General features: G+C 44.2%; 1 protein-coding gene across 2 annotated transcripts in view; it reads right to left on the reverse strand.

Moving 5' to 3' along the window:
• Positions 1 to 17,417, reverse strand: part of LOC137379688 (calcium-dependent secretion activator 2-like) — a 796,052-nt gene that overhangs the window by 283,146 nt on the left and 495,489 nt on the right. For both annotated transcript variants that reach the window (XM_068050896.1, XM_068050894.1), the window contains exons 9-11: positions 15,740 to 15,806; positions 14,857 to 14,965; positions 11,689 to 11,901 (exon numbers count right to left, since the gene is read on the reverse strand). In XM_068050896.1, coding sequence (XP_067906997.1) covers positions 11,689 to 11,901; positions 14,857 to 14,965; positions 15,740 to 15,806 — 389 coding nt within the window. The remainder of the gene's footprint in view (positions 1 to 11,688; positions 11,902 to 14,856; positions 14,966 to 15,739; positions 15,807 to 17,417) is intronic.

The raw sequence follows: 17,417 nt of genomic DNA on the forward strand, positions 1-17,417 counted from the left end.
TCCATTAAATTAAAGGGGTGGAAAGCTCCATTATGGGCATGCAGTCCTTGTGGCCTGCTTTTCCTGTATGCAGTTTGCCTAGGCAATCCTTCACACCAAACACTAATCAGAAGAAATTCTGTCCTGAGACCTCCCTCCCATAGTGCTGATTTGTTAGCAGTTAGGGATAGAGTTGCTGGGGATGGAGTGGCAGGATGGGGATGCAAGGGAGGAACTGAGCGGAGCACAGTTTCTTTACTGTCAAGATTCTAAAAGGCATAAACAAAGTGAACGCTAATCCTTTGTTGGATGTGATCATAAACTCTGCAAAAGGTGGCACAGACTCAAACTCAGTTGAGGAAAGAGAAGCAGTTTAATTATAATAGCTTTACAGTAATGGTCATGAATGCATGGAACAGATTGCTCGGGGGTGGGGGAGGGGGAAAGAGATAGTATATGTTGTATGATTCCCTTTAAGAGTCCTTTCAAGATCTTTGTAGACTAATGAGCCAAGTACCAGGATGCAGTCATGTGACTACAAGCTAGGGTCACTCTGCAACTGTAACACCTAGAGGAAGGTTCTGTAAATAGTTTGCTCTGTACTGTTTATACTATCTTAACTGTAATAAATCTGTTTGAGATCTTCAACATAACTGGACTCCACGCATCTCATTTATGTTGCATCAGACAACATAAAGAACACATTACAGTATACACTAGTAAATTTAAGGTGGGAGGGGCACTGAATGGATGTTTGGAGAGGAAACATGAGGATCATGTGGGAAAGTAGTGTATGTTTTCTGGATTGGCCTGATGCACCATTATGTTCTTTTCCAGACCTGTACATTCCTATGAAGTATCAAGAGTGTCCATGAGTGAAGGATCCTAGTGTGACCCTTAGCAATATCGATCATACATCTCTATCAACCATGCCTGGTGCATAAAATGTAAATAGAGGTCAAGCTTATTTAACTCCTGCAGCAGAAAACCTTGATTCTGTTAATGCTCTCTGTACAGCACTGTGCATTGATTGCAATGAAGTTATCTCTGAATGAGTTGGCTTCAATTCAACAGTATGCTATGCATTTGCACCTGCGAATCAGCCTAGTAAAATCTGTATCTTGTCTGAGTCACTTGCAGGAAGTGATAGTAGAATGGGTAAACCAACCTAACTGGAATCAGTTGAAGAGGGATGCACCAGAGTCCAAACAGTTGGGTAAAAAGACCCTGGTGTGAAGTGTCCTCTGCTAAGTGTATGCAATGGCATGGTAAATATGTTTTGTGATAATTTCCTCCGTTTAGGATTTTGAGTAAAGAAGGGAACCAATCTAAAAAAAGAGTTTACGATTTCTTCACAAACATAATTATATCACTGCATTTAATGACCTGAGGAATTCTCACCCCCAAGGTAGCTTCAGTAAAACATGAGACAGTTGTTTATGAGTTAGAAACTAAAGCAAGGGCAACTTAATATTAATTATTCTTAATCTGTGAAAGTGGCTTGGAATTGCAGAATAGGGAGTGTGGGGAGGGGGGGGGGGGGAGAGAAAAAAGAAAATCGACAATTGATTGGGAGGTGGAGGTTACAATTTGTGGCTCTCCCAATTTTCCACTTATTCATCATAAAGACTGCAAAATTAGGTAAATTGACCACTGCAGCAGATTCTCAATCTGCCCTCCTGTCAGTGAAGCTCTGTGTTGCACTGAGAAACTAACTCAAAATTTATTCCATGGTTTCTTTGAAATGTTGCTGTAGCAATTCCCCAAAAATTTCAACTCTGTAATCCTGCTAAAAAAACAGGTGGGGCCCACGAAAACAAACTGGGATGTTACTGTGACTTATCAAATATCCCAGTAATTTACAAAAGGGCTGGGATTATTTATTTTTTTTGTCCCCTTAATTACAGAGGTTCAAGAGCTTACATTCCTATTGGGTTACATCTGGTTCATCAGAGCATCTGCTCTGTTTCCTTTGCGTCTTATATTAATGTATGAATAATGTCGGTGTAAAATTTCAGCAATTGAACAATAACGAAAGATAGCAGGTGAAGCAGAGCAATGTGCAAAATCTGTCCAGGAGGCACCTCTAAATATAGGTTTGTGCCAGTGAAAGGGTTAAATGCATACTTTGGCAATTCCTAAACACAATACACACTTATAACAGCAAGATAATACCTACCATTGTCACCTTTGCAAATGCTAATCTATTCACGTGTGATATAAACATGTCACTTAAACTGCTCAAAGTTAACTGAACACTTGCTGAAACTCATGGGTAAAGAAAAGTTGGATTTTAATCCTCAGCCATGAGGCCACGTCGAGGGTCAATGCAAGTCAGTGGAAAGTCTAAATACAGAGCTTCAAGCTTTCACCTATAACTCGGGTACAGACAAGAAGTGCTACAATTGGATGAGGTTGATGTATGTTCCTTTAAATAGGTGAAACTGCTGATCAAGTGACATCAGACAGTGTCATCTGTCTGTCAATTAACACCCTCTCTGCACCAATGCTTTGTCTTTCAGCGCACCATTAACATACCGTTTGCCTTTGCTCCGTGACCTTCCGGTCAGTTATTCTCTGTGACCTTGTCCTATGAACACCTTCTCTTGTTATCTCTTGCCCCACCCCTGCTTTATTTGCTTAAAACCTGTTAGATTTCTAATATTTGCCAGTTCTGAAGAAGGGTCGCTGACCTGAAACGTTAACTCTGCTTCTCTTTCTACAGATGCTGCCAGACCTGCTTGTTTTTATTTCCAGCACTTCTTGTTTTTATTTCAGTGTTGCAAACATGATTTGACTGGATCCCAATCATAGAATCTTACAGCACAGAAGATCGCAACTGGTCAATCTATCCAACTATTACCAGCCCCTTCTGTTCCCCCAGAGCCCTGCAAATTTTTACTTTTCAAAAATTACTACTGAATTTGCTTCCATCACTCCTTCAGGCAGTGTACTCCAGATCACAGCAACTTGCAACATAAAAAAAAAATTCTCCTCAGCTTTCCCCTGGGTCTTTTGCCAATTATTTTACAATTGTGCCCTCTGGATATCGAACCTCCTGGCAGTGGAAACAATTTCTCCTTATTTATTCTATTAAAACCCTTTCATAATTTTGAACACCTTTATTTAATCTCTCCTTAACCTTCTCTGCACTGAGAACAATCTCAGCTTTTTTAGTCTCTCCGCACGACTGAAGTCCCTAATCCCTGGTACCATTCTAGCAAATCTCCTCCACCCTCTCTATCGCCTTAACATCCTTCCTAAGATGTAGTGCCCAGAATTTGGCACAATACTCCCAGCCAGTAAATCCAGGAGAGTCATGTATTTTCTTCAGTTTAAATCAGTCATGCACTCCTTTTTTAGAATACTGGAAATGGTTGATAAATTGAGAATGCCGACAACCTAGTGAACATCTGAACACCCTACAAAGGTATTTCTGGACGAGTGGAATCATAGAACGTTTACGGCACAAAAAGAGGCTACTTGGCCCAAGGTGTCTGTGCCAGCCTAAAAACATTCTACCCATTCTAAACCCACCTTCCAGCATTTGTTCCGTAGCCCTGCAGAGTATGGCACTTGAGGTGCATATCCAGACCTCTTTTGAATGAGTTGAGGGCTTCTGCCTCAACTACCCTTTCAGGTAGTGAGTTCCAGACCATCACCACCTTCTGGGTGAAAAAACTTTTCCTATCTCCCCTCTAATCTTTCTACCAATCACTTTAAATCTATGCCCCCTCGTCACTGAACTCTCTGCTAAGGTGAATAGACCCTTCACCTCCACTCTATTCAGGCCCCTCAAAATTTTGTACATTTCAATCAGATCTTCACTCAGATTTCTCTGTTCCAAGGAGAACAACCTCAGCCTATTCAATCTTTCCTCATAGCTGCATTGTTCCAGTCCTGGCAACATCCTCGTAAATCTCCTCTGTACTCTCTCTCATGCAATTACATCCTTTCTGTAATGAGGCAACCAGAACTGCACAAAGTACTCAAGTTGTGGCCTAACCAATGATTTATACAGTTCCAGCATAACCTCCCTGGAATCACTCATGGAACAATGTTGGAAATAATCTGGATCTGTCGGACTTCCAAAAATACAAATTCATTGAGAAAAAGCCTCCATTATTTCAAGAATCTTTCTACTCCCATTTTCCTACCCCCTTTTTCTTTTCGAAGTTTTGAATTTCCTAAGCAAAGTTCAGTTGGGATCATATTCATTGACTCTGATTACACAATTATTACACACTAGAAGGTATACCAGTGATGGGCTCTTCTCCCACAGTGATGTGTTTATCTGCAGTTGATTAATATATTAAGATGCCTGGTGATTTGGTCTCAAATTCACTCATGCAAAATTATACATTTCCTTCATATTTAAAGAATTTAAAATCATAAACTTGAGCCTGTCCGTTAATTAATATTCCTGGAAGGCTTACACCCTCCAAGGAGTATTAACACGACATATACAAGAATGTGAATTTGAATATTTCCCCAAAAACTGCAAGGCAATGAAAACACTAAGTTAAACAAGACTCTCAAACCAATATATGACTACTGCTGTCGTCCTTTATAGATCGCAAGTAAATTCACTACCAAGGGGTTAGGGTTGCAAACAAGCTTTCTGCATGAGTGAGTTAAAAGCACAAATGTGACAAGGCAGAGGGCCACAGCACATAGACATGTAAAGGAGCGGGTTTCTGTTGCATGCAGTGTTTAGCAGACAGCAGTAAAGCAAGATGTTAATATGAGCCTCTAATGACAGTTCACACAGCCCACTAGGGAGAGAAAGAGAGAGACAGTTGGCAGCATACACCTACCACTTACCCTTGGCTCCGGCTACATGTTAGCAAAGCAAGGAGAATAAAGCATATTGAGGTGAAACAAGTTGACAGTAGAAAGATATAGGGCTGTGCCGATCAAACAGAACTGATGCAACCGATTAAAGGTCTTTGGAGTCAGGTTGAAGTGAAAGGGAGAGCACTTTAGCACGACCTTGGACAGAGGTGGCTACAATGAACACCCAGCTGCTGACTGTGTTTGGTGCCATAAAGCCAGTTTTTAAAAATTGTTTTAAGATTAAAATGCACAAAGTACAGAGATAAAATATCACTCGAAACAAACTTGTCACAGTTGATGACAAGGCAGCTGCGCAGCAGCATTGTTTGGTGTGGGGTCTTGCTGGACTCATTCAGAAAGTAAGCCTGCCCAACACTCCCCTATTGAGTGGCACTGCCCTTAAAACACTAACAGACAGAAAAAGAAACAATGACTGAGTTTGTCACTGAGCCACTGATGACAGGTGGAATAAAACACCACACACAAACACAGACACACACAGACAAAGGCACAAATACAGACACACAGACAGACAGACACACACACACACATGGCTGGATTTTGTTATCGCAACACTGGGAGCAGCGGTGGATGGGCAAAATGTCGGCAATCCCATATCTGACGTTCAAGGCCTTTAGCCGCAAATGCGCCGGGCAGCCACGAAGCATAATGACGGCGGTCAACCCCTCAATCGCGTGGTGGGGGTGGCATTGGCAATGCCGTTTACGGCGTCTCCTGATGTTGGATTGCAGAGGCCCCCCTTACTCCCCACAGTACCCACCTGCAGAGTTACCCCTCCTCCCGCACAATACCCACCTGCAGAGTCCCCCCTTCCCCCCCACAGTACCCACCTGCAGAGTTACCCCGTTCCCCCCCACAGTACCCACCTGCAGAGTCCCCCTTCCCCCCACAATGCCCACCTGCAGAGTTGCCCCTCCCCCCCACAGTACCCACCCGTAGAGTTACCCCTTCCCCCCACATTACCTCCCACAGTACCCACCTGCTGAGTTACCCCTTCCCCTCCCACACTACCCACCTGTAGAGTTGCCCCTCCCCCCCACAGTACCCACCAGGAGAGTTACCCCTTCCCCCCCACAGTACCCACCTGCAGAGTTGCCCCTCCCCCTCCACAGTAACCACCTGCAGAGTTACCCCTTCCCCCCCCCACAGTACCCACCTGCAGAGTTGCCCCTCCCCCTCCACAGTAACCACCTGCAGAGTTGCCCCTTTCCCCCCCACAGTACCCACCTGCAGAGTTGCCCCTTCCACACCACAGTACCCACCTTCAGAGTTGCCCCTCCCCACAGGACCAACCTGCAGTTACCCCTCCCCACAGTACCCACTAGCATAGTTACCCCTTTCCCCACCCCACAGCACCCACCTGCAGAGTTGCCCCTTGCCCTCCACAGCACCCACCTGCAGAGTTGCCCCTTGCCCTCCACAGTACCCACCTGCAGAGTTACCCCTTGTCACCCACCCACTATCCACCTGCAGAGTTGCCCCTCCCCCCCACAGTACCAAACTGCAGAGTTAGCCCTTCCCCCCCCACAGTATCCACCTGCAGAGTTACCCCTCCTCACAGTACCCACCTGCAGAGTTGCCCCTTCCCCTCACAGTACCCACCTGCAGTTACCCCTCCCCACAGTAGCAACTTGCAGACTTGCCCCTTTCCCCCACAGTACCCACCTGCACACTTACCCCTCCCCACAGTACCAACCTGCAAAGTTGCACCTTCCCCCCCACAGCACCCATCTGCAGAGTTACCCCCCAACAGTACCAACCTACAGAGTTGCCCGTTCCCCCTCACAGTACCCACCTTCAGAGCTGCCCCTCCCCACAGTACCAACCTGAGAGTTACCCCTTCCACCCCCCCACAGTACCCACTAGCAGAGATGCCCCTTCCACCCCCCCCCCACAGTACCAACCTGCAGAGTTACCCCTCCCCACAGTACCCACTAGCAGAGTTACCCCTTTCCCACCCCACAGCACCCACCTACAGAGATGCCCCTTCTCCCCCACACAGTACCCACCTGCAGAGTTACCCCTTCCTCCCCCCACACTACCCACCTGCAGAGTTGCCCCTTCCTCCCCCCACACTACCAACCTGCAGAGTTTCCCCTCCCCCCTCCCAGTACCCACCTGCAGAGGTACCTTTTCCCTCCCACTGTACCCACCTGTAGAATTACTCCTTCCCCCCCCACATTACCAACCTGCAGAGCTACCCCTCCCCACAGCACCCACCTGCAGAGTTACCCCTTTCCCCCCCACAGTACCCACTTGCACAGTAACCCCTTCCCCTCTGCAGTACCCACTTGCAGAGTAACCCCTTCCCCCCCCACAGTACCCACTTGCAGAGTAACCCCTTCCCCTCCACAGTACCCACCTGCAGAGTAACCCCTTCCCCCCCCACAGTACCCACTTGCAGAGTAACCCCTTCCCCTCCACAGTGCCCACCTGCAGAATTACCCCTTCCCCCCCACAGTACCCACCTGCAGAGTTAACCCTTCCCCCCCCCCACACAGTACCCACCTGCGGAGTTAACCCTTCCCCCCACACACAGTACCCACCTGCAGAGTTCCCCCTCCCCCCCCACAGTACCCGCACAGAGTTCCCCCTTCCTTCCCCCCACAGTACCCACCTGCAGAGTTCCCCCCTTCCCCCCCACAGTACCCACTTGCAGAGTAACCCCTTCCCCTCCACAATACCCACCTGCAGGGTAACCCCTTTCCCCTCCCACAGTACCCACTTGCACAGTAACCCCTTCCCCTCCACAGTACCCACCTGCAGAGTTACCCCTTCTCCCTCACAGTACCCACCTGCAGAGTTAACCCTTCCCCTCACTGTACCCACTTGCAGAGTTTCCCCCTTCCCACCCCCCCCACAGTACCCACCTGCAGAGTTACTCCTTCGCCCCCACTGTACCCACTTGCAGAGTTTCCCCTTCCTTCCCCCCACAGTACCCACCTGTAGAGTTCCCCCTTTCCCACCCCCCGACAGTACCCACTTGCAGATGATCCACATCCCTCACATCTGCAGATTGAGCTCAGTAGCAATGTCCGATGCCAAAAGAAATTCATGAAGATAACACCGGATAACTTATCCAAGCTTTGCAGGCACCTAGACTCCCGCCTTGGCGGTGCCTGTTTTTCAAAGATGGGAAAGCAAAGGCACGTGAGTGTTGCACGTCATGCAGCAGATCACGGAAGCTTGGTCAGATTCCGACGAATTATAGACTAATAGCATGCAAAACAGTATTTAACATATTTAAAGTACAATCCCATTGCTTCGTGGCAGAGGTGCCAATTCTCTGGCATCCCCCCCAGCCATAGAACCCACCTTCCAACCAAGCACAAAATCCAGCCCAGACAGACACACACATACACGGCCTGAATATTTCAAACTTATTACATAGAAAAATGCTGCGACTACAACAATTTGAACAGCTTCAATGCATTCTGGGTTTGGCCCTGACTTGGCTTACGAAATGGAATTCAAAGAATTTGAGACATATTTGGTTTGACATTATTGCACAAGAATAGAAAACTCATTAAGTGAGAGTTTAATATATCATAGCACATTAACTAGCTCATTAACTGAATGATCATTCAATTCTGCAATAACCTGTTGGACTAAAATTACAATTTACATTACAAAACTTGACTGATGCACAACAGGTGGTGCAGGGTCCTAGAAATGGAGGGGGTGAAACATAGATACATTAAAAAGAAATTAAACACAGTAAATATATTTACCAAAACACTGCACTAGACAGAAAGATGTAAACATAAGACCTTTACAACAGTGTAACTTAGAACACCTTGGGGAAGATATCGTGTCCTGCTACTCAGCAGATACAGGGTGACAATGTCCTGAAAATCACGGGGAAGAAATGATCACCCCGATCCTGCCATAGCTGTGGGCAGCGCCATTTTGCCAGGGCCCTTGGAATAGGCGGCCCAGGGAACAGCCTTAACCAAGTACACAGCTAATTCAGGTATTTAAAGTGGTGCCCCATGACATCAACAGCACCCCAATATCAGTATTGTGCTCAACTGGACAACACGTGCGCAGTACACACTTCGCCCAGTATCAGCTAACAGTCCAGCTAAAGAGGAGCCCAAAGGTAAGTCCTTATTATTTTTTTGTGTGGCTAGGATTAAGAGACCTCCCAATATTATCCTGGGTAATGTTCCCTCTAAGCTCCGTCACCATGCACCACATGTGTGCAACCGTGCAAAAAAATTTAAAGGGATTGCTAACCTAGATAAATCGCCCATGCTCTCCAAAATAAAATGAAAGGGAACATTGGTCCTATGGCACTCATTTCCTGTGCACAGCTCACCAATCCTGTGTTTCATGAGGCTGGCCATCAAAACAGGCTTGGCTTCCTGTCGGCACTACTGAGCAGCTGGCTGGCACACTCTGCAAGTACCATAACTCTGCAAGCTGCCTACCCAGAAACCGCATGTAAGAAAAATCTAACTCCTTGCTTCTTTGTATCATTGCCAACACTGTACAAGACATAAGGGACATGCAAACATTCAGAAGCAGAAAGCAACAGAACCATCTCTGAATGGTCGGCAAAGTTTTTCCTTTACTTAAAAGATTTGTTTTGTGGGATTTTGGTGATTATCAGATGGTGGACAATGGAAGTTTATTTTTCATTTAGCTTTGCTCAATAGCAAGAAGTAACATAACATGCCACACATGATCTGGCTGAGCTGCATCCTCAAACTGCTTCTACGCTTTCAAACAATATTGATAGATTTCCTCTTTGTGCTTTATAGCAAAATTCTACATACATTCATGGTTTTGTTACTAGAGGAAATCATAACATTAGAGCATCTCCCTATTGCACTGGTGTGAATTATTCTATTTTGTTCACCACCTATTCTTGTTCCCCTCTGAGTAAGTTTGCCATTTCATGGATGATTCTGCAGCAGTGTCTCCTGCCACTTCCTGTACAAGTCCCTGCAATCCATTTTCCTTCATGCTTATAAATATTGAGATCACCATGGCCGAAGTACTGACTGACATAATGAGCAAGAGTGTTCCTCAGCTTAGTATCAAACGGTGCCAGCACTGTTTCGCAGACACTGAACCTGATGTGTAAGCCATAAGCCACAAGTAGAAGCCTATGTTTTCTGCAGGGTGAGCAGATGGATTAGGTATTGTGGATTTTTTCCTTGTGTGTGGTATAGTTGAGAACTTAGGTTACAACACTGGTGGGAAACTGGATTTGATATTTCTTCACCTGCATAAAAGGGATATGTTTGTAAAGAACAAAGGGGATTGACAGTGTATAGATGTAAGCTTCACCATATTTTCTTTACTAATTCAAGAAATGTCCTCTGATAAAACTTGAATGGTATATTTAATTTGCCAAAAAGATACTATTTAAAAATGCTAATATTTGCATATACGAATTCTATTACCTACAAAACAGATTCTTGATACAGATATAGACACACAGATCAAGTCTCCATATAAACTCAGTCCGGCGATTTACCATTCATGTGAGAGGAGGAACTTAAAATGGGAAAATCAGAAGCAAACCTATATCAGAAATGTGAGAAAATAATTCGCATTAGTGTTGTGATCAAGACCTGTCATTACAGATTTATTTTTCTGATTTGTTGTTGACTCTGGTGGTAACAAAAGCATAAGTTAATGGGAACTGTGTACCAATGATATGTGTGGCCTGTGATTATTGCAGGGTAAAAGAGAAAAAAAAAATCAGTTAGTAGTCCAGACTCCTTCCTGAAAGCCCTGCTCTCTCCTCCAAATGCTCAAAGCATAGATGGAAAAGATAACGGCACATTTTAAAGAAAAGTCCAAATTATGACTTCCCAGCAGTTCTATTTACTAGGTAGATGGCTCAAGTATGCATTCTACAAAATACTAGCCAGTTCCACATGTATAGCTAGCCTACACCAAGCTCTTGCACAAACTCTATTTTGTTGCTTATCATGCATGCCCATACTCCAGCAGGGAATAAATTCAACCTGCAATTTACAATTGATACCATTGGGGCACTCACATCTTCAAAGAGCTTCATATATAAAAGCACTGTGTTACAATCTTGTTGCATAATAACCAAATAATGAACAGGATGGGTTGGCAGTCACCATTAACCATCAATTTAAATGGTACAACTCTGGCTAAATGGATCGCAGCCAGAGATGCTGGTCCTGCCTGTTTCACTCCTGCACCTTAGCGAATGGCAAATATATTTAATAACATCTTAATGTGTTTATAAGCAATACATTTAAAATTTTGCTAAAAGTAGCATATGAACTCTTATACTTTTAATATTGCTGCACAAAGTAGCAAGACAATATTACCCCAGGATCCATGTTTTGTCTGCAAATACAAATAATAAAATGTTTACTAAGTGACAATACTCCTTTACGAATACAGGTTCACAAAACTTTGTCGCATAACTCTAATATTTGATAACTGAATAAAGAGACTACGGAAGTATGCAGTGAAACATCATGCAGTTCAGAAGGGTTATATTCCGATAACAGCTAAGGACAAAAGAGAAGACTGAGGAAGAAGTACTTTATCCATCTAGGTTGCCTTTCCTTTAGGTCTTCATTCAGGGCCTGTGCAGAACAGTTCCATTTCTCTACTATTTAATATCTATCCTTCCATCCACAGCTGAATCAGAAACAGCTTAAATCATTTCCAATAGCAATAATTACACACCAGATAATTAAACATGGAAACAAAGCACTGCTGAAAACATCACAGGAGTCTCATTTTCCACAGTTGTTTTAGATAGTAACGATTGTCTGACTGACAAACAGTGACATAACATTGCTTCTAAACAAATTAGAGCTCAATTTAAATTGCTTCTGGCATACTCACAGAACTGAGAGATAGGCACGTCTGGCAGCTGTGCACTTCCTCCCTTGGCATTCAGCTTCTGGACCTGGGACGGAGGGACAGGCTTGTAGGATTGGCCTGTAGCTCTGTACATAGCCTGAACCCACAGCACTCGATCCTGTTCGTCATCACTTGCATACACTATTGTGTCACCTTCTTTAACCGCGTTGAAGAAAGCCCGGCCACCATCCAGACCTACAGGTGAATTACCAGGATAAAGTTATGGCTTTCTTTTACATGCTCAACTCTTGTTTAAAAAGTCAATTCTTCCTGATGAATCAACTTCTTTCAGCAAAGCTTTGACTTTTCTATCTTTCCTCAATGATGATCCCTTTGTACCTGGGATCTGTTCTGTTTCCCTTTCCTGCACTCTTTCTAATTCAAGTATATTTTGCTCACTGTCTAAAGCCTAAACATAGTACTTCAAGTATAAATTTGACTCCTGCAAACCCTTGACATAACCACCGTAAATAATCGTTCTACTACTTTGGGATAGATCCTAATATTTTATTAGTGTTGTGAAGTTGTTTCTCACTTTACCAAGACTTTACTAGTGAGATGCCCCAAGTTTACCCATGCTAATGCAATTTGATTCCTTGGTTCATCGAGAGATGTGGGAGAGTATGCCAGGAGCAGCAATAGGCACACCTGAAATGAGATGCCAACCTGGTGAAACTACAACACAGAACTGCAGGCATGCTAAAAAGTGGAAGCAGCATGCGGCAGCCAGAGCTATGTGATCCCACAACCAACGGATCAGATCAAAGCTCTACAGTCCTGCCATTATACATGAATGGTTGCGGACAATTAACTATATGGAGGAGGAGGTTCCAAAAACATCCCATTCCTCATTGATGAGGGAGCCCAGCACATCAGTACAAAAGACAAGGCTGAAGAATTTGCAACAATCTTCAGCCAGGAGTGCCAAGTGGATGATCCATCTTGGCCTCCTCCTGAGGTTCACACCATCACAGATGTCAGTCTTCAGCCAATTTGATTCACTCCGTGTGATATCAAGAAACAGCTGAAGGCACTGGATACTGCAAAGGCTATGGGCCCTGACAACATTCTGGCTGTAGTACTGAAGGCTTGTGCTCCAGAACAAGCTGTTCCAGTACAGCTAAAACACTGACATCTACCCAACAATGTGGAAAATTGCCCAGGTATGTGCTGTCCACAAAAAGCAGGACGACTCTAATGCGGCTAATTACCGCCCCATCTGTCTACTCTCAATTATCTGCAAATCTATCAAGCAGCACTTACTCAGCAGCAACCGGCTCACCGATGCTCAGTTTGGGCTCCGCCAGGATCAATCAGCTCCAGACCTCACTATAGCCTTGGTCCAAACATGGACAAAAGACTTAACTCCAGAGGTGAGGTGAGAGTGATTGTCAAATGCTGCCTTGATGTCAAGAGCAAAGTGTGGCATCAAGGAGCACTCAGAAAATTGAACTCAGTGAGCTTTGGGGTGGTGGATGGGTGGTGGGAAGAAGCTCTCCACTGGTTGGAATTATAGCTCGCACAAAGGAAGATGGTTGTGGCTGTTGGAGGCCAATCATCTCAGCCCCAGGACATCACTGCAGGAGATCCTCAGAGCAGGGTGCTAGCCCTAATTATCTTCAGCAGATTCATCAGTAACCTTCCCTCTAACATAAGGTCAGAAATGGGGATGTTCACTGATGATTGCACAGTACCATTCAAAACTCCTCAGATATTGATGCAATCTGTGCTCGCATGCAGCAAGACCTGGACAGCATTCAAGTAACATTTGTGCCACACAAGTGCAAAGCCATGATCATCTCCAACAAGAGAGACTCTAGCTCTCTCCCCTTGAGATTAAATGGCTTTACCATCGCTGATTCCCCCACCATCAAAATCCTGGTGACCAGAAACTGAACGAGCCACATAAATACTGTGGTTACAAAAGCAGTTCAAAGACTGGGAATTCTGTGGCAACTAATTCAGTTCCTGACTCCCTAAAGCCTGTTCACCATCTACAAGGCATAAGTCAGGAGTGTGATGGAATATTCTCCACTTGCCTGGATGGGTGCAGTTCCAACAACACTCATGATGCTCACCACAATCCAAGAAAAAGCAGCCCACTTGATCAGCATCTCATTCACCAACGTAAACATTCACTCCCTCCACCACTGGTACACAGTGGCAGCAGTATGTACCATCTACAAGACATACTGCAGCAACTCACCAAGGCTCCTTCGACAGCACCTTCCAAACCCGCAACCTCTACCACCGAGAAGAAAAAGAGCAACAAACACATGGGAACACCACCTGCAAGTTCCTCTCCAAGTTGCACACCATCCTGACTTAGAACTGTCGCTGGGTCAAAAGCTGGAACTCCTCCCCAGCAGATGGACTGCAGCAGTTCAAGAAGGCAGCTCACTACCACCTTTTCAAGGGCAACTGAGGATGGGCAACAGATGCTGGCCTTGCCAGTGACTTTCACAACTCAAGAACAATTTTTAAAAAATTGAATATTTATGTTTCCTCTTGGGAAGTAAACTGACTCAGGTTCGCCGCCACCCCCCCCCCCCCCCCCCCCCGCAACCCCTTTGCACTCCCCCTTAGTGATATGGAGGTGCTAAAACTCTCAGCAATATAATCTGGGAAGAATAGCTCCTTTATTACTCTATCAGCCACAAAGGCTTTTCGTAAGGGAGGAATTTGATGGATAAAGCTTGACATTATTCATTGCTATTTTCCACAGAATCACACACACAAGAGAACCATTCAGCCCATCACACTCTTTGAAAGAGTTATCCAATTAGTCCCACTCTTTTAATTGTCTTTTTCCTCCCCTACTTTGGCTGTTGGAAGAATTAAAAACTAAAGGACACATTTCACTTAAAACATCACAAGATGTGCTATTGGCATTTTCTTATCGTAATGTGTGGGATTGAACAGATCCAAACACAGCAGCGGCAAACAAAATGTGTGAAGCTGCTGAAAGTAGCAAATTTGCACTTTGCCACAGAAACTGCACAGCCCAACTGTGATCCACATGCCTCTTACACTAAGAAAAACACTTTAGAAAGTAGACTCTCCAGTGTATTCCACTCTCCCTTCTAGCCCATTAAAACATTCTGATTTACAAACACAAGATCAGCAATTTCTTTTCTCCGACAGTGATACCTGGCTGTGGCTCTGTGTAGTCCACTGTGTATCCTTCCAGTTGCATTAATTCCTGGGGCTCAGACTTCTTTTCTCTGTAACTACACATAGCAAATGTGTACTGACTAACCTGAAACAACAGGCAAGGCAGATTTAGCTGCAAGGATTAGACTGGATCTCATATTATATATGTATGGATAACAACACAAATAATACAGGACTATTTTCTCATTTTCAAAATTCAACAGAATACTTGCTATGTGCAAGTACATCTCCTTGGGATTGACAGTCTGACTGGCAGAATTTATGTACAAAGGTGTAATGCACTTGTACTACATAAAACAACATCAATGCTCCAGTCTATCCCTGTTCTTATACATTTATGACTGCAATGGTTTTAAGAGTTGTAAGAATTTTTGAACCCAGACTATCCTCCTTAATAAACACATCCTATTCCATCAGGATGATGCGCAGTGCTTTTCATGATCTTGCAAAGCACCGAATGATCACTCATCGAGATGTTAGAGTGAATTCAGCAGGTCTGCACTTCTAGCAGGAAGCCACACTCAAAGGGAGTGAAAGTTAGTGATACACTTGCAGCAGCATAGTGCCTGTTCTTTGACCTGTGCTTCCTTTGAGCTCAACAGCCAAAAATAGGAAATGCTAGAGGCCGTCAGCAGGCCAGGCAGCATTCGTCGAAAAAATGCAAGCCAGTTGAGTCTTCAAATATAAACCCCATCACACCAATTGCCATCCTGAAATTACTCTGTTGTTCATGAATGTGGTGGAGATAATATTCAATCCACTACTACCCTTCTCTATACTCACAAAGCCAAAGACACCTGAAAACTCATGGCAACATCAGAAGAACTGATGAATTAACCTGAATGAATCACTCACTCACCTGAACCAGGACAAAGTATCGCTTCTTCCACCTCTTCCAAACCTTCTGCCCAAGTGCATAAAGGTACCTGGAGCCAAGAAACAAGATTTTTTTCGCTATGTACACAATCATTTTCAACCCAATAGATAAGGATTTATTTCAGGAAAAAAAACAAAGGGTAATTTGAAGTAATCCAATGGCACTTGTTTATGTCAAAATTATACCAAGGGGGTGTCCGATGGCTCAGGAATTTTATCCAGTGATATGCTGAGCCATACAAGGTACGATGATCCCAAGCCTAACCCTTGATGTGCGATGAGTTAGCTGACCTGAATCAAAGCATCGGTAGGGCCAGTGCAATTGGATTGAGTGCCACAGGCAATAGGAGAGAAAAAAAATTGAATGGTGCTCCTGGTCTATCAAAGCGATCGGAGAACGCTCATTAAATATTCAATGAGCTTATCAATAGCACAAGAGGCTCATTATTCACCCTGGGCAGGCTATCTCCAAGATTACTTCATCCATAAGATCATGCTTTAGTGATCACAGGAAGTGTGGGCTTGCCCATGGGAGCAATCCTTTGCACTGGACTTGAGAAAAAGAAAAAGCACCTAAATCATAGCACCTCGGAACCAAAATTTTAAAGAAAGGATGGGAGTATTGCAATGCCATTTTTGTATCTTAAGATGCATCACATTTTACATGAAAGATTAGTAAAACAGCCAAAAACAAAAAAAAAAGGATATTTTTCGGCTAATTACAACACACTTCACGTACTACTGCAGTGCAAACTGGTAATATAGACATTACAACACAATTACAAAACCTTCAGCAAAATACACAGCCACATTTGAAGAGATACCAACTACTTTGCAATGTGTATACTTATCTTTCCCCCTCTATTTTGTTTCTGACACCTTTCTGTGATTAGGGACATGTCCAAATAACATGCTATATCTTAGCCAATTAGGTAGGTAGGGGATATTCTGTCTAGTTCTTTCCAATATATGTCCACTGGGAGCAGTCTGCAGAGAGCTAATTTCCAGCTTCCCCTGTCTCCTTGTGGGTAAGTATCCAGTTTCAATGAAGCACCTTCTCCCTCTCACTAAATGTCGTGGATAAGATTAGGAACTGGTCATGCATAAAATTACAGGTATGACTCGATAGATGCATCATGCTTTGACGTGCTGGAGTAATGCAGCTACCTGTTGAACTAAGGCTCCAAAATGCACAGCCATTTGTAACATCTTGACTGACACAGTAACACTGTAACATCTCTGAACAACTAGGGGTGGAATGAACTGCGTTGCAAAACAAATCTTATATCACACTCCATTTGTCCAGCAATAGACCATATGCAGCCATGATATTGAGTGGTTGGCATACCCGGCTGAACCACCAAGGCATGATGCCCTTTGGTGTCCACCCTGCCTTATTAACTGGCACACATTGGGCATAGTGAGTCGCAAAAAGATGCTGGCAGCAGTTATGCTGGGTCTCAGACCTGCTTGCACATCTGACGCATTTGCACTGACTTTTGAAAGAGGGCAACAAGCTCATACCAAAAATTGGCAAGAATTCCATTAAAATCTTCAAATGAGAGTAAGATGATGGTGTGTATGCTGTTTTACACACTTTAAACATGAGGAACATCAGGTGCAGTCTTGCTAACATATAACGGGTGTCCATGGTTCCTAGG

Source organism: Heterodontus francisci, chromosome 18, assembly GCF_036365525.1.
Source record: "Heterodontus francisci isolate sHetFra1 chromosome 18, sHetFra1.hap1, whole genome shotgun sequence".
Classification (NCBI taxonomy): Eukaryota; Metazoa; Chordata; class Chondrichthyes; order Heterodontiformes; family Heterodontidae; genus Heterodontus; species Heterodontus francisci.